Here is a 19,353-nt window from a genome sequence, read left to right as displayed (position 1 = left end):
GCGAGGCGTAAAGCTTTGTCTCGTGCAGTCATCAAGGGTATACCAGTGGCCCTTCAGCTCCGAAAGCCCAAATCGATGATGTTTCGTAGAATGCTTCGCACGCTGACACTTGTTGATGGCCCAGCACTGAAATCTGCAGCAATTTGCAGAAGGGTCGCACTTCTGTCACGCTCAACGATTATTTTCATTCTTCGTCGGTCCCGTTCTTGCAGTCTTTTTCCGGTTGCAGCGACGTCGGAGATTTGATGTTTTACCGGATTACTGATATTCACGGTACACTCGTGAAATGGTCTTAAGGGAAAATCCCCACTTCATCGCTACCTCGGAGATGTTGTGTCCCACCGCTCTTACGCCGACTACAACACCACGTTCAAACTCGCTTAAATCTCGATAAACTGTCATTGTAGCAGCAGTAACCGATCTAACTACTGCGCCAGACACTTGTCGTACTATATATAGGCGTTGCCGATCACTTTCCCGTCTTCTGACTGTTTACATGTCTCTGTATTTGAATATGCATGCCTATACCAGTTTCTTTAGAGCTCCAATGTGTCAAAGAAACAAATCTGCTGTTTATAAAGCCTACAGTTCCCGAATTTTTCCACACCAGCAACAGTAACAGCCGTAGCAAATATCGTAAGAGGGAAAGTGGTTTACGTTCACTTCAGTCTAGCGCACAATTCCAACGAAACCATGGTACAAGCAGATGAATACGTGAGAAATGCACACCTCGCACACTCCTCTGAATCCGGCAGGTGTGTCGTGGGCACTCAGAGTTTCGTGCTGGCTTGCGCATGTCAAGTGGCCACCGACGGAAGCTTACGGAACCTACCGGTCCTTTTCACCAAGTCGCGGTTAGCGACACCTCCTGCGATGGTCGAGGGCCCATGTTCCTGTAACACAATTTCTTCGTCTACTTGTGAGGAATGTGTCCTGCGATTTGTGCCACACATTTTTGTTACACCCTATATACAAACATTTTTTTACTGCAAGGATATTATATAAGGGGAATCCAAAAGTTTCCATTTGAAGGTGTTGCAGCGTATACACAACGTAACGCGAATCCAATGCGTAAGCACCGACATGTAGGCAATGGATCACTATGGCATTCGTGTCTTTCTGATGTACGTGTGGTAAACGCGGAAACGTAAACTATGTCGACGTTATTGCCAAATGCGTTAAAACAGGGCCAAGGTGCTGTTATGCTTTTCTTGGCTGTCGAAGGAAAAACACCAACAGACATCCATCGGAAAATGAAGTATGTGTATGAGGGCATCATATCGGTAGAAAACCAACCACCTTTTTGGAATGGTGTGCTAAGATCCTTGGTGGTCACGATTCGAACCAAGACACCGGCGATCTGGAAGGCCGGCCTTATCCATTACGGACCAACAAAGTGGGACACTCTCGAGCATCCAGTCTACTGTCCCGATCTCTGCCCATGCGATTATCACATCTGCGTTCCCTTGCAAAGACCCTGAAGGGTCGACGGTTACTGTCGGTCGAGAACGCGCAGCAGGCGGTTACAGACTTCTTTTTGTGGCAGGACATGGTACGCACCTGCAGGCTGGTGCGTCGGTGAGATGACTGCCTCAGTGCCAGCGGCTGTTTCGCCAGAGTGGCGTACCGATTCTGGACTGTGCGGCCTACAAATGGAAATTTTCTGATCATCCCTTACAGTTCTGCGCCATCAAAATTCTTAATATCGTTACAGTTAAGAACTTTAAAGAGTAAAAATTTTTCTCGAAATTCCGTCATTGTTTTATCCTTGCACATATTAAATAATAGGGGAGAAAGACCATCCCTATATTATACTCTTTTTAATTCGATCACTTCGTTCTTGTCCGCCCCGGTAGCTGAATGGTCAGCGCGACAGAATGTCAGCGCTAAGTGCCCGGGTTCGATTCCCGGCAGCGTCGGAGATTTTCTTCGCACAGGGACTGGGTGTTCTGTTGTTCTAATCAGCATCATATCCTTCACATCGATGCAGCCGGTGAACGGTCTACCCGACGGGAGGCTCTAGTCACGCGACATTTGTTATTATTTACTTCGTTCTTTGTCTTCCATTCTTATGGTCATCTGGTTCTTCCAAATATTGTACATTACCCGTTTTTTTCCAACATATTACAATTGTTTCTTGAGATTTTCGAACGTCTTGCACCATTTTGCAGCGTGAAACACCTTTTCTGGGTCGGCAAATCCTATGAGCGTGTCTTGATTTTTCTTACTTCTTACTTTGATTATCAAGTACAACATCAGAACTGCGCATTTACCTGTCCTAAAGGCAAAGTGATCGCCACCTAGCAGATCCTCAGTTTTATTTCCCATTCTTCTACGGATTACTCCTGACAGCAAATTGAACGTGCGAGCTGTTAATCTGATTGTGCCATTACTTTCGAACTTTTCTGCCTGTTATTTTGGGGATACTGTGGATTATGTAGGTTGTAACCAGTAAACGAGCAGATACTTTTATGTGTGGTACTGTAATACGTAGGCACACAAGTGTGTTGGTTATTTTTTTCTCTGTGTCAAGCAGCCTTACTACAAACAACTCAGAGACTTTGTAACCTGATGTTTTCTGGACTGTCACAACTACACCACTAAGTGGACTACTCCTGCCGGTACAGACTAACCGTTTTACTTTCACATATCTACGCTTCAACACCTGAGCTACCGCCCATGGAAAAAATAAGCATTAATGGCTTGGAACGATAATTAAATCAAGGTCCTTCGCTGCCGACAGGCGTTGATATACATCAACGGGGACAGCTGAAAAAGTGTGCCCTGACCGGGACTCGAACCCGGGATGTCCTGCTTACATGGCAGACGCTGTATCCATCTGAGCCAGCGAGGACACAGAGGATAATGCGACTGCACGGATTTATTCCTTGTACGCTCCTTCCCGTGAGACCCACATTCCCAACTTAATGTCCACACACTACATTCGTAGTTTCCCTGCCCATTACACTCATTACTCGCGGCAAACAATCTTACAGAGACAAGTAAGAGTTCGGGCAATAAACCTGCATCCATCACAGAAGAAGGAGGTCAATGGCTGGTTAGCCTTAACTATATATGAAGATGTGTCTGTTCTTTCGGACATGTCCGAAAGAACCGATACCATCTTCATATCTTAATGGCTTACTCTTGCAACATGTACCTACCTAAAACGTAAGTCTTTTAATAGCTATAATTATTAATACACAAATGAGGTAGATATTGATGTAATGTTGTTCAGTACACCGTCGTCTAACGCCGATATCTGCTTATATTCGTTGCACTCTGTGTTTCTCTGAAAGTCTGACGGTATGTCTCCAGTTTCAGAGATTCTGCACACCAACTTATATAATCGCTATGTTGCCATTTTCCCAAATGACCTAGGTAATATTTGTGAAACAGCAATCTTTGTGTCAACTTCACATGTGGCAAATACTTTGTGGTTTGTGTGTTTGTGGTGCTTTGCACAATATGGTGATATTCAAATCATATAAGTGCTGCATATATTTTGCAATGTTTCAAAAATACAATCTGCAACTTCGCAACGAAATTGATCGGAATTTTTCGGTGGCACCAACACACCAAGAATATTTCGCTACAGTAGAAGAATAAAAATCGAAAACTGACGATTATGTAAAGTGCATCTTGTAAATGTTGTGAACAGCCGTCTGATGATAAACTTGTCAGTTCGAAACCGGTTACGGCGCTATTTACTTAAATAAACAGCAGTATTAATTGTGGCTGGTTGCTATCTTCTTCTTTGTAAGAATCAACCTACAGTAATTCCGAAGGAATCTTATGTATGACTTCCGCCTAGAATAACAACTGTAGTATTACTCCCGACTTCTGCTCTATGAATTTGGCTCAGTAAAAAATATCTATGGAAATCGTATTACAGTATTGGTATCTACTAAGGATGCAGCTGACGTTACCCCCGTCTATTGTGTATTCCAGATCCTGGCGTCCGCTATGGCATCGCCGCAGGCAACGTCGGCGCAGTTTTCTCCGTGGATCCGGAGACTGGAGACGTCCGAGTGGCCAAAGCTCTCGATTTTGAGACTCGCAGCAGGGTGAGTGACTCCATGCTACTCACTTACTCTGGGCTACGACGCCTCTTTTTAGAACTCTGTATCCACGTGGCGAACCCGCAGAGGGACGTTCATTTCCCAACACTCGCTTGGCACACGAACGGCAGTTTCCGCACTCGCCATTAGCCGGACGAGCACAAGCCGAGCGTGGGGGAAAGGCAAGTGGTTCTGCCACACGGTTATGGGAACAGGACTGTATAAAACTTCGTCACAACGTAGCGGCACCAATGGGCCTAACAAACATTGGAATCTATGTACAATTAGAATTTCTTTCTAGTTGTCACTTTTCCATGTTTATTTATTTATTTTATTATCCATCTTTAGGCATTAAAAAATGCAATTGATGTCATTTGTGTACATACACAGTTTACATAACTAACAGAAATGGTATAATATACTGTAGATCATTATTGTCTAAAACATACAAAAATTTGTCCTTGATGCTGCACAAGGTATTTGCATTATATTTACATGTATAAGTTTAATCTAAGTGAAACTATATTAGTACCAGTACTTAAAATCATCTTTAGTGCACGTTATAAACTCTTCTATTGCATAAAAAGCTTTTTCTGTAAGCCATTTCTTTGTGACACTTTTAAACTCATTCAGTGACACATTATGTGCCTCTAATGGCTACATGTTGAATAGTTTTACTACCATGTACCTGTAACTATCTTGAGTTTTCTTCAGTCTAGCAACTGGGAGGTCAATTTGCTGTTTTATATGTGTGTCATGGAGATGGATAGATTGTCGTAGTTTGTGACTGTGTTGGTTTTCTTTTGTGTGTATCAGACAACTTAGTATAAAGAGGACTGTAACTGTTAGTATTTTTAGAGAGTTAGTTTACCTAACGAATATGTCACACGTGCTAACTTAGTACAAATATAACCGGTATGACTCTTCCACGTTAATTTTGAGTCAAGATGAATCCCAAGTAGTTTAGCTGAGACACAATCAATCTTATCACTCTTAACACACAAGCTAAAGAGCATATTTACAGTTTTATCATTATTGATATGCAGGTCATTGAGTTGGAACCATTTGATGGCTGCTCTGAGATGAGCCTCACTTTCCTCGTTTAATTTTCCGAAATCTTTGCCTGCTGTAGCAAAAGTTTTATCATCTGCATAGAGTGTGGATTTACATAACAAGGTGCTGGGCAAGTCATTTACATATATTATAAAAAGTAAAGGCCCAAACACAGAGCCTTGTGGTACACCCTGCATGATATTCAAGAGATTAGACCTCATATTGTTAAAAAGCACGATTTGTTTTCCACAGAGAAATTGTATGCTATACAGGGTGAGGCATTTAAAACTGTTTTTGGAAATATATGAAAACTGCAGATAGGAGACACCGAGCGAGGTGGCGCAGTGGTTAGCACACTGGAATCGCATTCGGGACGACGACGGCTCAATCCCGCGTCCAGTCATCCTGATTTAGGTTTTCCGTGATTTCCCTAAATCTCTTCAGGCAAATTCTGGGATGGTTCCTTTGAAAAAGGCACGGCCAACTTCCTTCTCAATCCTTCCCTAATCGGATGAGACTGATGACCTAGCTGTTCAGTCTCCTTCCCCAAAACATACCAACAAATCGGACTAAAAGGAGATTATAATAGAAATGGTTCGTCTCCAGTGACATCAAACTCGATTCTACCTCCTTAGGTCCTGTCCCACCGCCAAGGAAAATTGAATCGGCTTAGTATGCATTACTGGTCAGTGGAAAATCCCCATTGTTTAATTCAAATCGAGCGTCATATGTGAAAGAAATTACACCAATAATGCCAAAAAAGTAGTGCACATTACTCTTTGGAAAAAGTAAAACACCAAAATCGAGAGACGTGATCACAATGAAATTTATTTCATTGATTAGGAAGATGACACTACACAAATAACCAGCACATGCACTATGACTGTGGAAATTTAGTATAGAGTAGTGCGACCACGTGCAATCACAGTCATTTGAGATCGTGGCACACAATCAAAGAGCGCCTAGATAGGCTGCTGGCGAATACTCGGCCACGCGGTTTGTAGGCATGTCCATAAATAAACAACTGTCACTGCACAAGGACCTGAAGGAACAGACTGCCGATCGACCATATCCCAGACTTGATTGGCGAATCCATGGAGTGCTGTGTGCGCAACGACCATATACACTACTGGCCATTAAAGCAGATGATGAACGAGTATTCATTGAACAAATATATTATACTAGAATTGATATGTGATTATATTTTCACGCAATTTCGTCGCATAGATTCTGGGAAATCAGTACCCAGAACAACCACCTCCGGCCGTAATAACGGACTTGATACTCCTGGACATTGAGTCAAACAGAGCTTGGATGGCGTGTACAGGTACAGCTGCCCATGTAGCTTCAACACGATACCACAGTTCATCAAGAGTAGTGACTGGCGCTTTGTGACGAGCCAGTTGCTCGGCCACCATTGACCAGAGCTTTTCAGTTGGCAAGAGATCTGGAGAATGTGCTGGCCAGGGCAGCAGTCGAACATTTTCTGTATCCAGAAAGGCCCGTACAGGACCTGCAACATGCAGTCGTGCATTATCCTGCTGAAATGAACAGTTTCGCAGGGATCGAATGAAGGGTAGAGCCACCGGTCGTAACACATCTGAAATGTAACGTCCACTGTTCAAAGTGCCGTCAATGCGAACAATTTAACCCATGGCACCCCATACCATCACGCCGGTGATACCCCAGTATGGCGATGACGAATACACGCTTCCAATGTGCGTTCGCCGTGATGTCGCCAAACACGGATGGGACCATCTTGATTCTGTAAACAGAACCTGAATTCATATGAATAAATGACGTTTTGCCATTCGTGCACCCAGGTTCGTCGTCGAGTACACCATCGCAGGCGCTCCTGTCTGTGATGCAGCGTCAAGGGTAACCGAGGCCATGGTCTCCGAGCTGATGGTCCATGCTGCTGCATACGTTGTCGAACTGTTCGTGCAGATGGTTGTTGTCTTGCAAACGTACCCATCTGTTGACTCAGGGATCGAGACGTGGCTGCACGATCCGTTACAGCCATGCGGATAAGATGCCTGTCACCTCGACTGCTAGTGATACGAGGCTGTTGGGATCCAGCACGGCGTTCCGTTTTACCCTCCTGAACCCACCTATTACATATTCTGCTAACAGACATCGCGATACGATAAATAGCAATCGCGATAGGCTACAAGCCGACCTTCATCAAAGTCGGAAATGTGATGGTACGCATTTCTCCTCCTTACACGAGGCATCACAACAACGTTTCACAAGGCAACGCCGGTCAACTGCTGTTCCTGTATGAGAAATCGGTTGGAAACCTTCCTCACGTCAGCACGTTATAGGTGTCGCCACCGGCGCCAACCTTGTATGAATGCTCTGAAAAGCTAATCATTTGCATATCACAGCATCTTCTTCCTGTCGGTTAAATTTCGCGTATGTACCAGGTCATCTTCGTGGTTTAGCAATTTTAATGGCCAGTAGTGTATGTTAAATTAAAGAGGTCAGTGTTGGTGGTAATATTGATGGTTTATTAATAGAATAATCGATTTTCAATTACATGGTGATCATCTTCAGTGCTGTGGTGTACAAATTAAACTCATAGGTACTGATATCAAGTTATTATCAGTAAGAAAACTGAGAAACGATCACAATAACAGTTATTGTTATCGTTAATAACTGTTATTGTGATCGTTTTCCAGTTTTGGTTACTGGTAATAACTTGAAACCAGTGCCTATGAGTTTAATTTGTACACCACAGCACTGAAGATTATCACTATGTGATTGAAAATCGATTTTGCTATCAATAAACCATCAATATTACGGCCAACGCTGACCTTCCTTTTAATATCCCAGACATGTTCGATGGATGATATGTCAGGTGAAGGGACAGGCTTGGGAAGCGGTGGTACCCGTCGTTGTTCGAAGAGGATTGGCACATTCCTCGTCACATGCGGCCGGCTGTTGTCCTGCTGAAATATAGGATATGGAACGGCCTGCAGAAGGGCAGTGCCACGGACAGTAAGACTTCCCTGTTGTAGAAGTAACTATTCAGTTTGCCCTCCAGAAGTAGAAGGCGAGATCGCGTGTTATAGGAAACAGTAGCATTTGTCCACTACGACGCTCAACAATACAGTCTGCCCGATTGTGTTTACCACAGCGGCGTCGGGCGCGTTTGCGGCCATCACTCTAGGACAAGCCGAAGTGGGACTCGCCCGTAAACGCTACGTATTGTCACTCAGTACGTCAATTCAGGTGGTTCAAATGGCTCTGCGCACTATGGGACTTAACTTCTGAAGTCATCAGTCCCCTAGAACTTAGAACTACTTAAACCTAACTAACCTGAGGACATCACACACATCCATGCCCGAGGCAGGATTCCAGACTAGGCGCCTAGAACCGCTCGGAGTACGTCAGTGTCGGCGTTCCGTGCCAATTGCAGTCTGCGGCGTTGGTAAGTTCTGGTCAGTGGAAGCCGACGCAGTGGCGTTCGTGCCACACTCCAGCCGAAGCAGACAGCATCGAGCTGTCGACCCCGACGTATACACACCCGTGGCAGTGCTCCAACTTGGCCCAACACTGCAGACGAAGCTGTTCTGTCCGTTAAGGCAAGGCGAACACGATGGTGGTCGTCTCGCGCTGTACTCACATTACGTCGTCAAGTCTACCGTACCTTCCTTCGTCGTCGGCGTTGTCGTTGTTGCAGTGAGGCACCGTTATACCAAGTGGAAAAGCGCGTCGATCTTAGAGCATGAGATACGGTAACCCTAAGTCATTGACGACACACAACGGTCACGGTAGCACCTGATACAGCTGCAGTAGTTAGGATCTACGAACTACCCCCTCTTGACCAGGTCCCCAAAACTTAACTCGTAACGAGATCCCTTCGAAGCAAATTGTCGTAAAGATCGTCTATAAAGGCTTCGTACAACGGTAAGAAATGTTACAGTTTATGGAATAATAACAGATACGACCAAACTGTCTTGTTTCTTCAGTTTTATTTAATGTAAATTTGTTCACAGTTTTATTTCGCATTCAACACTCATTCACACTCTGATGTGGAGTATATGTGAGTGCCTGAACCCTAATTCCCAAGTTCCATCGAAACCCTTTGTTGAACAGTTTTGGTTGCTCGACACCAACAGTCAATGATAATGATACAGTATTTTGTAATTGACTGTTCTAGTTTAGCCACCGCCTCCACGAATTTTTCTTAGGCGTAGGACAATTACACACTTTTCTCTCCGATCCGCAGTTATTAAGAGTTCGCGTAAAAGTTAACGTTTTTCTCCTTTTCATAAATTGGAGCCCGCTCTCCGCGATATAATTTTTTAAAAAAAAAAAGGGTCTCAATACCGCGTCCCTCGTGAGATGCGTATAGATTTATCCCGGAATTGACCGCCCTGTAGGTGTACTCAATTTAATGATCACACTTCGCTATCCGCGATTTCGTGTAACTAAACGTCCTTTTGTTACTCTCATTGTATACCGCAGTTATTTAAAACTCGCCCCTATATTTTTTTCACTACGCATAATTAGCACTTCTTTACTTGTCTGTTTCTAAGAGTAAACGAAAAAAAATGACGCCGTATAATCGGCTTTGTCGATATAAAGCAAAACACCTCAATATGCCCAATTTTACCTCTTCTTATAGGATCGGCTACCTTACTCATTAATTTACTACATATTTTTTCCAATAACACTAAACTGTATTCAAAAGCATGTTATTATTATTATGACCGATCAAATCGCGCGGCGTGCGTTTTTAACGATAGCTTTACACTCGCCAAGCCTTTATTCATGCAATATTATATATAAATACACTCCTGGAAATTGAAATAAGAACACCGTGAATTCATTGTCCCAGGAAGGGGAAACTTTATTGACACATTCCTGGGGTCAGATACATCACATGATCACACTGACAGAACCACAGGCACATAGACACAGGCAACAGAGTATGCACAATGTCGGCACTAGTACAGTGTATATCCACCTATCGCAGCAATGCAGGCTGCTATTCTCCCATGGAGACGATCGTAGAGATGCTGGATGTAGTCCTGTGGAACGGCTTGCCATGCTATTTCCACCTGGCGCCTCAGTTGGACCAGCGTTCGTGCTGGACGTGCAGACCGCGTGAGACGACGCTTCATACAGTCCCAAACATGCTCAATGGAGGACAGATCCGGAGATCTTGCTGGCCAGGGTAGTTGACTTACACCTTCTACAGCACGTTGGGTGGCACGGGATACATGCGGACGTGCATTGTCCTGTTGGAACAGCAAGTTCCCTTGCCGGTCTAGGAATGGTAGAACGATGGGTTCGATGACGGTTTGGATGTACCGTGCACTATTCAGTGTCCCCTCGACGATCACCAGAGGTGTACGGCCGTTGTAGGAGATCGCTCCCCACACCATGATGCCGGGTGTTGGCCCTGTGTGCCTCGGTCGTATGCAGTCCTGATGTGGCGCTCACCTGCACGGCGCCAAACACGCATACGACCATCATTGGCACCAAGTCAGAAGCGACTGTCATCGCTGAAGACGACACGTCTTCTTTCGTCCGTCCATTCACGCCTGTCGCGACACCACTGGAGGCGGGCTGCACGATGTTGGGGTGTGAGCGGAAGACGGCCTAACGGTGTTCGGGACCGTAGCCCAGCTTCATGGAGACGGTTGCGAATGGTCCTCGCCGATACCCCAGGAGCAACAGTGTCCCTAATTTGCTGGGAAGTGGCGGTGCGGTCCCCTACGGCACTGCGTAGGATCCTACGGTCTTGGCGTGCATCCGTGCGTCGCTGCAGTCCGGTCCCACGTCGAGGGGCACGTGCACCTTCCGCCGACCACTGGCGACAACATCGATGTACTGTGGAGACCTCATGCCCCACGTGTTGAGCAATTCGGCGGTACGTCCACCCGGCCTCCCGCATGCCCACTATACGCCCTCGCTCAAAGTCCGTCAACTGCACATACGGTTCACGTCCACGCTGTCGCGGCATGCTACCAGTGTTAAAGACTGCGATGGAGCTCCGTATGCCACGGCAAACTGGCTGACACTGACGGCGGCGGTGCTCAAATGCTGCGCAGCTAGCGCCATTTGACGGCCAACACCGCGGTTCCTGGTGTGTCCGCTGTGCCGTGCGTGTGATCATTGCTTGTACAGCCCTCTCGCAGTGTCCGGAGCAAGTATGGTGGGTCTGACACACCGGTGTCAATATGTTCTTTTTTCCATTTCCAGGAGTGTATACAGACAGGACCGAAATGTCGATCTCTCTACCGTAACCAATAGAGGCAAATACGCTATTCAAGTTCCGTTACATCTACCTTGGCTCGTATTGCTACACCAGAACCTGTTGCCACTGTACGCACAGACGTAGGGTTGCGTAAGGCTAACCTTTCCGGTCACACAAAAGAGGACGCTGTTTGGTCCGCGTGCACGTCACCTCTATGTTATCACTTATTATGGTTCCTCTTCTACGAGTCGCCGCGCGGGCTTAGCCGAGCGGTCTCAGGCGCTGCAGTAATGGACTGTGCGGCTGGTTCCGGCGGAGGCTCGAGTCCTCTCTCGGGCATGGGTGTGTGTGTTTGTCCTTAGGATAATTTAGGTTAAGTAGTGCGTAAGCTTGGGGACTGATGACCTTAGCAGCTAAGTCTCATAAGGTTTCACACACATTTTTTTCTACCTGTCATCTCATTGCGGCGTGTTGCAGACCATTGCTTCTGAGTGTTTCACTTTTTACAAACAGTAGTGTATAATGTTCTGTAGACTCAAATGTTTTGCTATAAAAAACTGGTTTCTCATTAAAGACTGTAGGAAACTGCCTTTCTACACTGCTGGGATATTAATCAGATGTGTGTTTCTTGAGACATTATCATTTTCAAACTTTTTAATCCATTTTTATTTTTGTCGACTCCAGAGCCATCTGTTACGTAAGGTTGAAAATTTGTTAAATACAAAAGTTACGTATTTCTTTCCCGCAGAATCCGGATCCCCAATAAAATATGGTGGTTCCTACTTAATATTTCAAAGCTGATCTCTTCCCACACACCAGGGGTGTGGGGGAGTGGTTGAATTCCCTATTATTGGTTGTCTGCTTTCAAGACGAACAACTTTTATTTCAACCTTTTTTTAAATCCAATTTGTAGTTTTCCAGACATTTCCAAAAGCAGTTTTTAATGCCTTACTCTGCATATCTGGGAGTCACCAAGTGTTACTACTGCGACTGAGCGTGACAATATATAACGAAGTGTTAATCAATTATTTAGTGTAACTGAAGGTCATCGACTTACCTGTTCAACTGTTATCTGCGTGGGTGCATAGCTGACGAAATAACGTTCGTATGCAGCCTGCAGCTGAAATCACTGAAAGACGTGTTTTGTACAGAACAAATGAAAAATATTTATGTTAAAGAATGTGACAACTGATTATAAATGTCAACTAGCTACTGGTCTAGATGGCATTAATCCTGAATTAACCAAATTACTCAGGAACTGTCGTAGAATTGTGCTTCCTCAATTTCTTAGATGTGTGTTGGAAGAACTGTCGCGCACCTGAAGAAATAACTGTTAAAGCTATTTCTATATTTAAGAAAGACAATGGGAAATTATAGAGGAATAAGTTTACTAGATGCATGGTATAAAATTTATGGGAAAATTATTGCTCACAGACTACAAGCCGGCCGATGTGGCCGAGCGGTTCTAGGCGCTTCAGCCTGGAACCGCGTGACCGCTACGGTAGCAGGTTCGAATCCTGCCTCGGGCATGAATGTGTGTGATGTACTTGGGTTTGTTAAGTTTAAGTAGTTTTAAGTTCTAGGGAACTGATGACCTCAAATGTTAAGTCCCATAGTGCTCAGAGCCATTTGAACAGACTACAAACAGTTGCGACTGCAATAATCTCATAAGAACAGTCAGTTTCAGAAACGGAGGTTCGTGTAGTGATAATACGTTCACGATACGACTGATCATTGAAAAACGTCGGGAATATGGCTTAGAAACGCATTTAACATTTATTGATTATGAGAAATCCTTTGGTAAGGTAAAAAGACCGCTTTTCTGGAAAATACTGGAAACAAAAGGTTTGCGTAAATAACTCACTAATACCATAGAGAGTCTGTACGTAAATATAAAAATAGTTGCACGCTTAGTGTAGAATAAAATTTTAACAAATCAAGGTGTTCGAAAAGAGTACAGTCTATAACCTACTTCATTTAATTTATATATTGATGGCCTTTTTATGAAGTGGAAAGATGAAATATACTTAGGAATTAAGTAGGACCAAGCGTACTATTAAATACTCTGGTATATGCTGATAACCAAATAATTATGTGGGAAAGAGAAGATAATTCACAAAGAACAGTACATAGATTGAGCCAAAATGAGACATATTACAAATGAACTAAATCTGCAAATAAGACAAAGATAATAGCTTTCAAAGGAAAGAATCCAGTCCGATCGATATAATATAATAATAATAAATGAGAAATTTTTAGAACAAATATCCAATTTCAGTTATGTAAGATGTGATATTAGTTTTAACTATGAAGAAGATATTGAAAAGAAGCTCCATAAATATCATACTGTCTGTTGACCAATTGGAAGAACTAAGAGAGACAAAACAAGAAAAAAAACACAGATGAAATTCTTTAAAGTTATGGCTGTACCTGCTCTTGTATATGGCTCCGAATCATGAAAAGTAACAAAAAAGAAAAATCACGTATACAGGCAACAGAGATTAAGTTCATGAGATACGTAAGAGTTCGTAATAATATGAATAAAGCAAGGAATCAAACAATAAGATCAGACTTAAAAACCTTTTCACTTAATAACAAGACAGAAGAGAATAGAATGAAATGGATCATGTTGATAGCATGGTAGAAACCAGATTGCTAAAAAAGATAATGAAATATCAGCCGACTGGAAGGAGAGCACTAGGCAGACCTGATAAGAGATGGATGGATGCATGATGATAAAGACCGGAACAGGTTGAAACGTTCCCTTTGAACAATTACACAGGACTATGCTGAAACTGACACACAATATTTTTTAGCGCAACGCAATCTGACTTTCAATAATCCCTACAAAAGAATGGCCCTGACTAACATTAACCTCTACCTTTCACAAATCACCTCACAAAAGTCTTCGTTACTCGAACTACTGCAATACAGCGAATACCATTACTACCAGTTAAATAAAAGACTCATACTACTGAAGGCACTAACTACTGATAGGAATAGTTAGCAAATGAAAGATAGCCTACCTACATAGCCCCCATGCTCCCCACAAAAAATTTTACAAATTGTTTTGGGCAGTGGCCAATACAGATTTGAAAAAAAATTTCATAATTACAATAACAAAGAAATGAAATTCACACACTTATCGATACAATGTTGGTCAAAAGCTAAAATTTTCTCACAGTCCATAAAGACAGTCCTGATCGTTCATCACAGTAAAATTGCAGTGTTTTTCTCGAAGTTTGAGCAGTAAAAGAAAATACACATGGAAGTAGTGGATTTCTATGCAGTCTTGAAGAAGTACTGTTGTCCTTCCAACGGAAAGACAGTGCTGACTCTTGGCATGCAGACAGGTAATGGGCCACAACAGAGCAAACCCACAGCAGAACCAGTCGAAGTTTTAAAGAATATTGGTAAGTAGGTCATCACAGAGCAGACCCACTGTAGTCCTAGTAGAGATTACGGTATTGGTGGGCCACCAGAGGTGCAGACCCACTGCAGTCCTTGTAGAAATAATGGTATTAGTGGGCCATCAAAGATCCAGACCCACTGTAGTCCTTGTAGAGACGGCCAGCAGCCATCTGTTGCGACTGTGGTGCACAGTCACCATCGAAGAGTCTTGTAGAAAATATAGCAAGTCCATAAACCACCACTTGTGCACAAACAAAGTTTTTGGAATTGTCCTTAGAACCAGCAATGCTGTTAATCAGTCCCTTGCTGAATTATTAACACAAGTTCAAACACTATTAGTCCCTACTTCTCACGTATTGTCCATATACTATGACCAACAGAAACGTGTGCAGTGAAATGTAACTTACAAGTTACTTAATTTGATGAAATGGTGTCAATTACAATTTTATAACATAAGAATACAATAATAATGGTACAAAATACATCATTAAAAACATAACAATACAGATAACATTTGTAGTAATAGGGGCTTTACAAAAGAATAGAAATAACTATATACATCAGTGTTACAGGAATTATGACATAAGTAAATACATAAAAGGTCTGAATAACTTTCGAAACATCAACTTCACATGTGAGCATTAAAACAAAACAGAACATATAATGTCTAAACATCTTTACAAAGTAAATAACATAGTATTAGAAAAATTCTACAACATAAATCCTATTAGCTAAAGACATAAAGACAGGGAAAAGACAAATACAAAAGGGAACACAAACACATAGAGGGATAACACAAAAGGAAAGGACAGGGTTAGTTTTACTGCAGTATTTTGCATGGAGATCTCCCTTCGTTCATCATTATTCCCAAAAAGTCATATCTAAGCCTGCTTTCTGTATTCTGTTCACATCCTCTATCAAAAATAGTTTTTCTCCACTGTACACTACTTCGTAGACACTTCTTCAATATTTCATCATAATAAATACGTAGCATAATCAGATTCCTCATACAGCATGAGCTTATTGATCATAAACATACCGCAACAGCGTAATACACATCGTCATCATAACATCATAAAACCTCAGCCAAATCTCAAACTCGTCGTTGCTCCCTCCAATAATTTCAAAACCTAAAAAAAATTCTCTGCTCATGTCAAAAGTGTCATCTACCTCAAACTTACTTTAAAACTCATGATCCCATACCAAATATATCATTCAAAGCTCTCATAGTATCACAATGGTTCCGAAAAAATGTGAACATTTCACAAAGTACAGACAAAATACAATTTCATAAGTGTGAAATTATCCAACTGTGTAATTACGTAAACATCTGTCACTGATGTAGTAAAATAAATATTTGTCTCTCTCAGTTAAATGATCAGATAGCTGTGTAATCCTGTGTTAGAGAAATATGGTACCGATGTGTAAAGTTGTATAAGCAAATACCATATTAGCTAGGGCTCCTTGTGTTTGCCATACACATGGTACACAAAGTAAGCGTGTACCCCCCTGAGGATTAATGTAATAATACCCTCAGGTGTTACAGATTACAGCAATGGAATGAAATGTATCATGGAAAACGTTCATTGTAATTCAAAAATCTTGAAAAATAAATGGCTTAAGTGAAAAATTAATCTCTCAAATGTGTGTCCTGTAGTGCTAAATGTGCCTCTTGTTGTAAGATATTTCTGTGGAAGTGTCGTAGTTGTCGTCCTCTGTAAGCAAAGTTCTGCTGAAGTCAATGTACTTACCTCGTCATAAACGAAAGTGAAATGCTTTGCGTATAGATATCGTAGTTATTACGTACCTTACCGTGATCAAGAAAGTACTCTAATGTAACGTATTGTTGTGCTACTGAAAAGGCTATCTCATTGTAGCTATACCACAAAAGTTACTACTAAAACATGCTTTACTTTCCAGAATAATACAGAAACACTATGCAGATATAAAACAGATTCACCGCATAAGCAACATTGTATATTGTCACTCATTAGTAGCATCGTCATAAAATCGTGTTGCAGTCACATAAACTAACCACTGTGTCATCTGGTATCTCACAGAAAGTATTTTAAATCCAGAATGTATTTTCAAGTAAACCAAAATGTTGCATTAAAATCTCATTAGCAGTACTGGTAAATGTTCTAAGTATGTGAGCCTTATAGTCGTTACGTAATCGTGTAACTAACAAGCAGGAATGTACGCACACAATAACACTGTATCGTATGTTCACAAAAGCAATACACTCGTAAATGCTGTCTAAATATGTTGCCTAGGTTCTAGAGTGGATAGTTAACATCAGATAATTATTGCATGTTAACCATTTCTAAATCTGACAAAGCATACTAGTAAGGTGAAGTGAAAAATTTTATGGCAAAGACTAAGTTATAAAGCAGATTATCTTTCAATAAACGGTTTTACATGTGAAATGTGGTGCAATCCTTTACTCTTCCTAGTACGCAGAGTTTCAACTTCAACGCAATTATCATGTGGTATACGTCGGATTCTGTAAGGTCCATTGCAAACTAGAAAGAATTTGTGACTCAAGTGTTTCTTTTTATGTGACAATGAATGAGCTTTAATGAGAACTTTCTTACCAATATATAATTTCTTTGCATTTCCTTTATCGTGTTTTCTTCTTTTGTATGCTGCAGATTTTATATTTTTAATAGCTAAATCAATTATGTCTTTGTGTCGAAGTTTACGTGTATTCGGAAAAGGTACAAGCTCTCGGATTCTGTTCGGTGGTTCTTCATTCTTTACCACAAGAATAGGTGGTAAAGCAGTGGAGTCATGAGGCATTTCATTCGGCACGTTTTGAAATAAGTGTAAATGTCTGTCCCAATGCTGATGCTTTCTATGACAATAAAGTCTGCAAAGCTTATTGATTTCTTTCAAAATCCGCTCAGACGGGTTACAATGTGGTGAGTACAATGAAATAAAAACAGGTTTGATTTTATGGTTCCAAAGCATGCGTGACCAAACAGCAGATCTGAATTGCGTCCGTTATCTGAAATGACTTTACTAACGTGTCCAGCTTCACGTAAGAAATTTTTAACAAAGGCACATTTCAGATGTGTTACGACCCTTCATTCGATCCCTGCGAAACCCTACATTTCAGCAGGATAATGCATGAGCGCATGGTGCAGGTCCTGTACGGGCCTTTCTGGATACAGAAAATGTTCGACTGCTGCCCTGGCCAGCACATTCTCCAGATCTCTCACCAACTGAAAACGTCTCGTCAATGGTGGCCGAGCAACTGGCTCTTCACAATACGCCAGTCACTACTCTTGATGAACTGTGGTATCGTGTTGAAGCTGCATTGGCAGCTGTACCTGTACACGCCATCCAAGCTCTGTTTGACTCAATGCCCAGGCGTATGAAGGCCGTTATTACGGCCAGAGGTGGTTGTTCTGGGTACTGTTTTCTCAGGATCCATGCACGCAAATTGAGTGAAATTGTAATCACATGTCAGTTCTATTATCATATATTTGTCCAATGAATATCCGTTTTATCACCTGCATTTATTCTTGGTGTAGCAATTTTAAGGGCCAGTAGTGTATTTCAAAGTCGCTGCCTGGTATCTACGGATAAATACAATACTGCAACGCCTGCGTTGTTAAGACGAACGAGGAATGTTTCATCGGACATGCAGGCATGTCAGAAAGAACATTACATTATTGCTCTAAACAACACAAGCAGTGCAATATCTCATGGGAGATCACTGAAATGGGGTGCATTACTGGAAATGCATTTTCCCGACTGTCGGCCATCTGTAACTACTTGTAAACGAAGGAGAGAATAATTACTAAGATTCATTTTTTTGTTCTAATTCCTTTTGCCACCACATTAATATGCAGGTGTTATTTTTCTTGCACTGACCGAAAATTCAGACGTTATACGTGTGCAGAAAGTAAACAGCGAAATTTGCGTTGCGTTGTCTAAAGAATGTGGTTAGCGACGAATCTTCCTCTAGGGATTTACGCCCTCAGAACGCCCCGCTCTGGTTCTTGCATGAACAATCAGAGGTAGAAATGAGACCTCACTCTCCCTAAAAGGACGACCCCCGTGGATTTTAAACTGTCTCTCTGCACGCGAAATTGCGCTGGCTTTATGTAGACAATTTAGAGAGCAGCTGCGGCGGAATAGGCGGAGACGTCATTCCTGGCCACGAATAGCTATTCATATTAATCTGGTCTTTCCCCCTAAATATGCAGATTCCGTCGTCAGCGAATGGTGTATGCCATAGAGGAAGGACATTGTTAGACGGACCGACACGGAAGCAAAAACGGAAGCGCCATCTGCAATTCTAATACACGGTTATTCAGAGCACATTGCTTTCAGTCGGCATTCCCGGCGGCAGATTTTGTTGCAGTAATGACGCTCAAATGATTCCAACCATAAATCGTAGGCCTGCCATTCGTGACTGTAATCCGATGTTATTGCCGTATTGCACGGCAGCAACACATGTTTGTTTGTGTGTGTGTGTGTTTGTGTGTGTGTGTGTGTGTGTGTGTGTGTGTGTGTGTGTGTGTGTGCGTGCGTGCGTTTGTGTACGTGTGTTAGCGTATGTGTGTGAGTGCAAGCGCATGAGGATGTGCTTATGTGCTTACACGTACC

General features: G+C 42.4%; 1 protein-coding gene across 1 annotated transcript in view; it reads left to right on the top strand.

Annotated features, from left to right (window-relative positions):
- Positions 1-19,353, top strand: part of LOC126278901 (neural-cadherin-like) — a 794,973-nt gene that overhangs the window by 442,395 nt on the left and 333,225 nt on the right. Inside the window, exon 2 of the mRNA XM_049979176.1 lies at positions 3,952-4,067. Within this exon, the coding sequence (XP_049835133.1) occupies positions 3,952-4,067 (116 nt within the window). The remainder of the gene's footprint in view (positions 1-3,951; positions 4,068-19,353) is intronic.

The sequence above is a fragment of the Schistocerca gregaria genome, chromosome 6 (genome assembly GCF_023897955.1).
Source record: "Schistocerca gregaria isolate iqSchGreg1 chromosome 6, iqSchGreg1.2, whole genome shotgun sequence".
Lineage (NCBI taxonomy): Eukaryota > Metazoa > Arthropoda > Insecta > Orthoptera > Acrididae > Schistocerca > Schistocerca gregaria.
The sequence above is the reverse complement of the archived record's forward strand: the minus strand, read 5'-3'. Positions and strand labels throughout refer to the sequence as shown.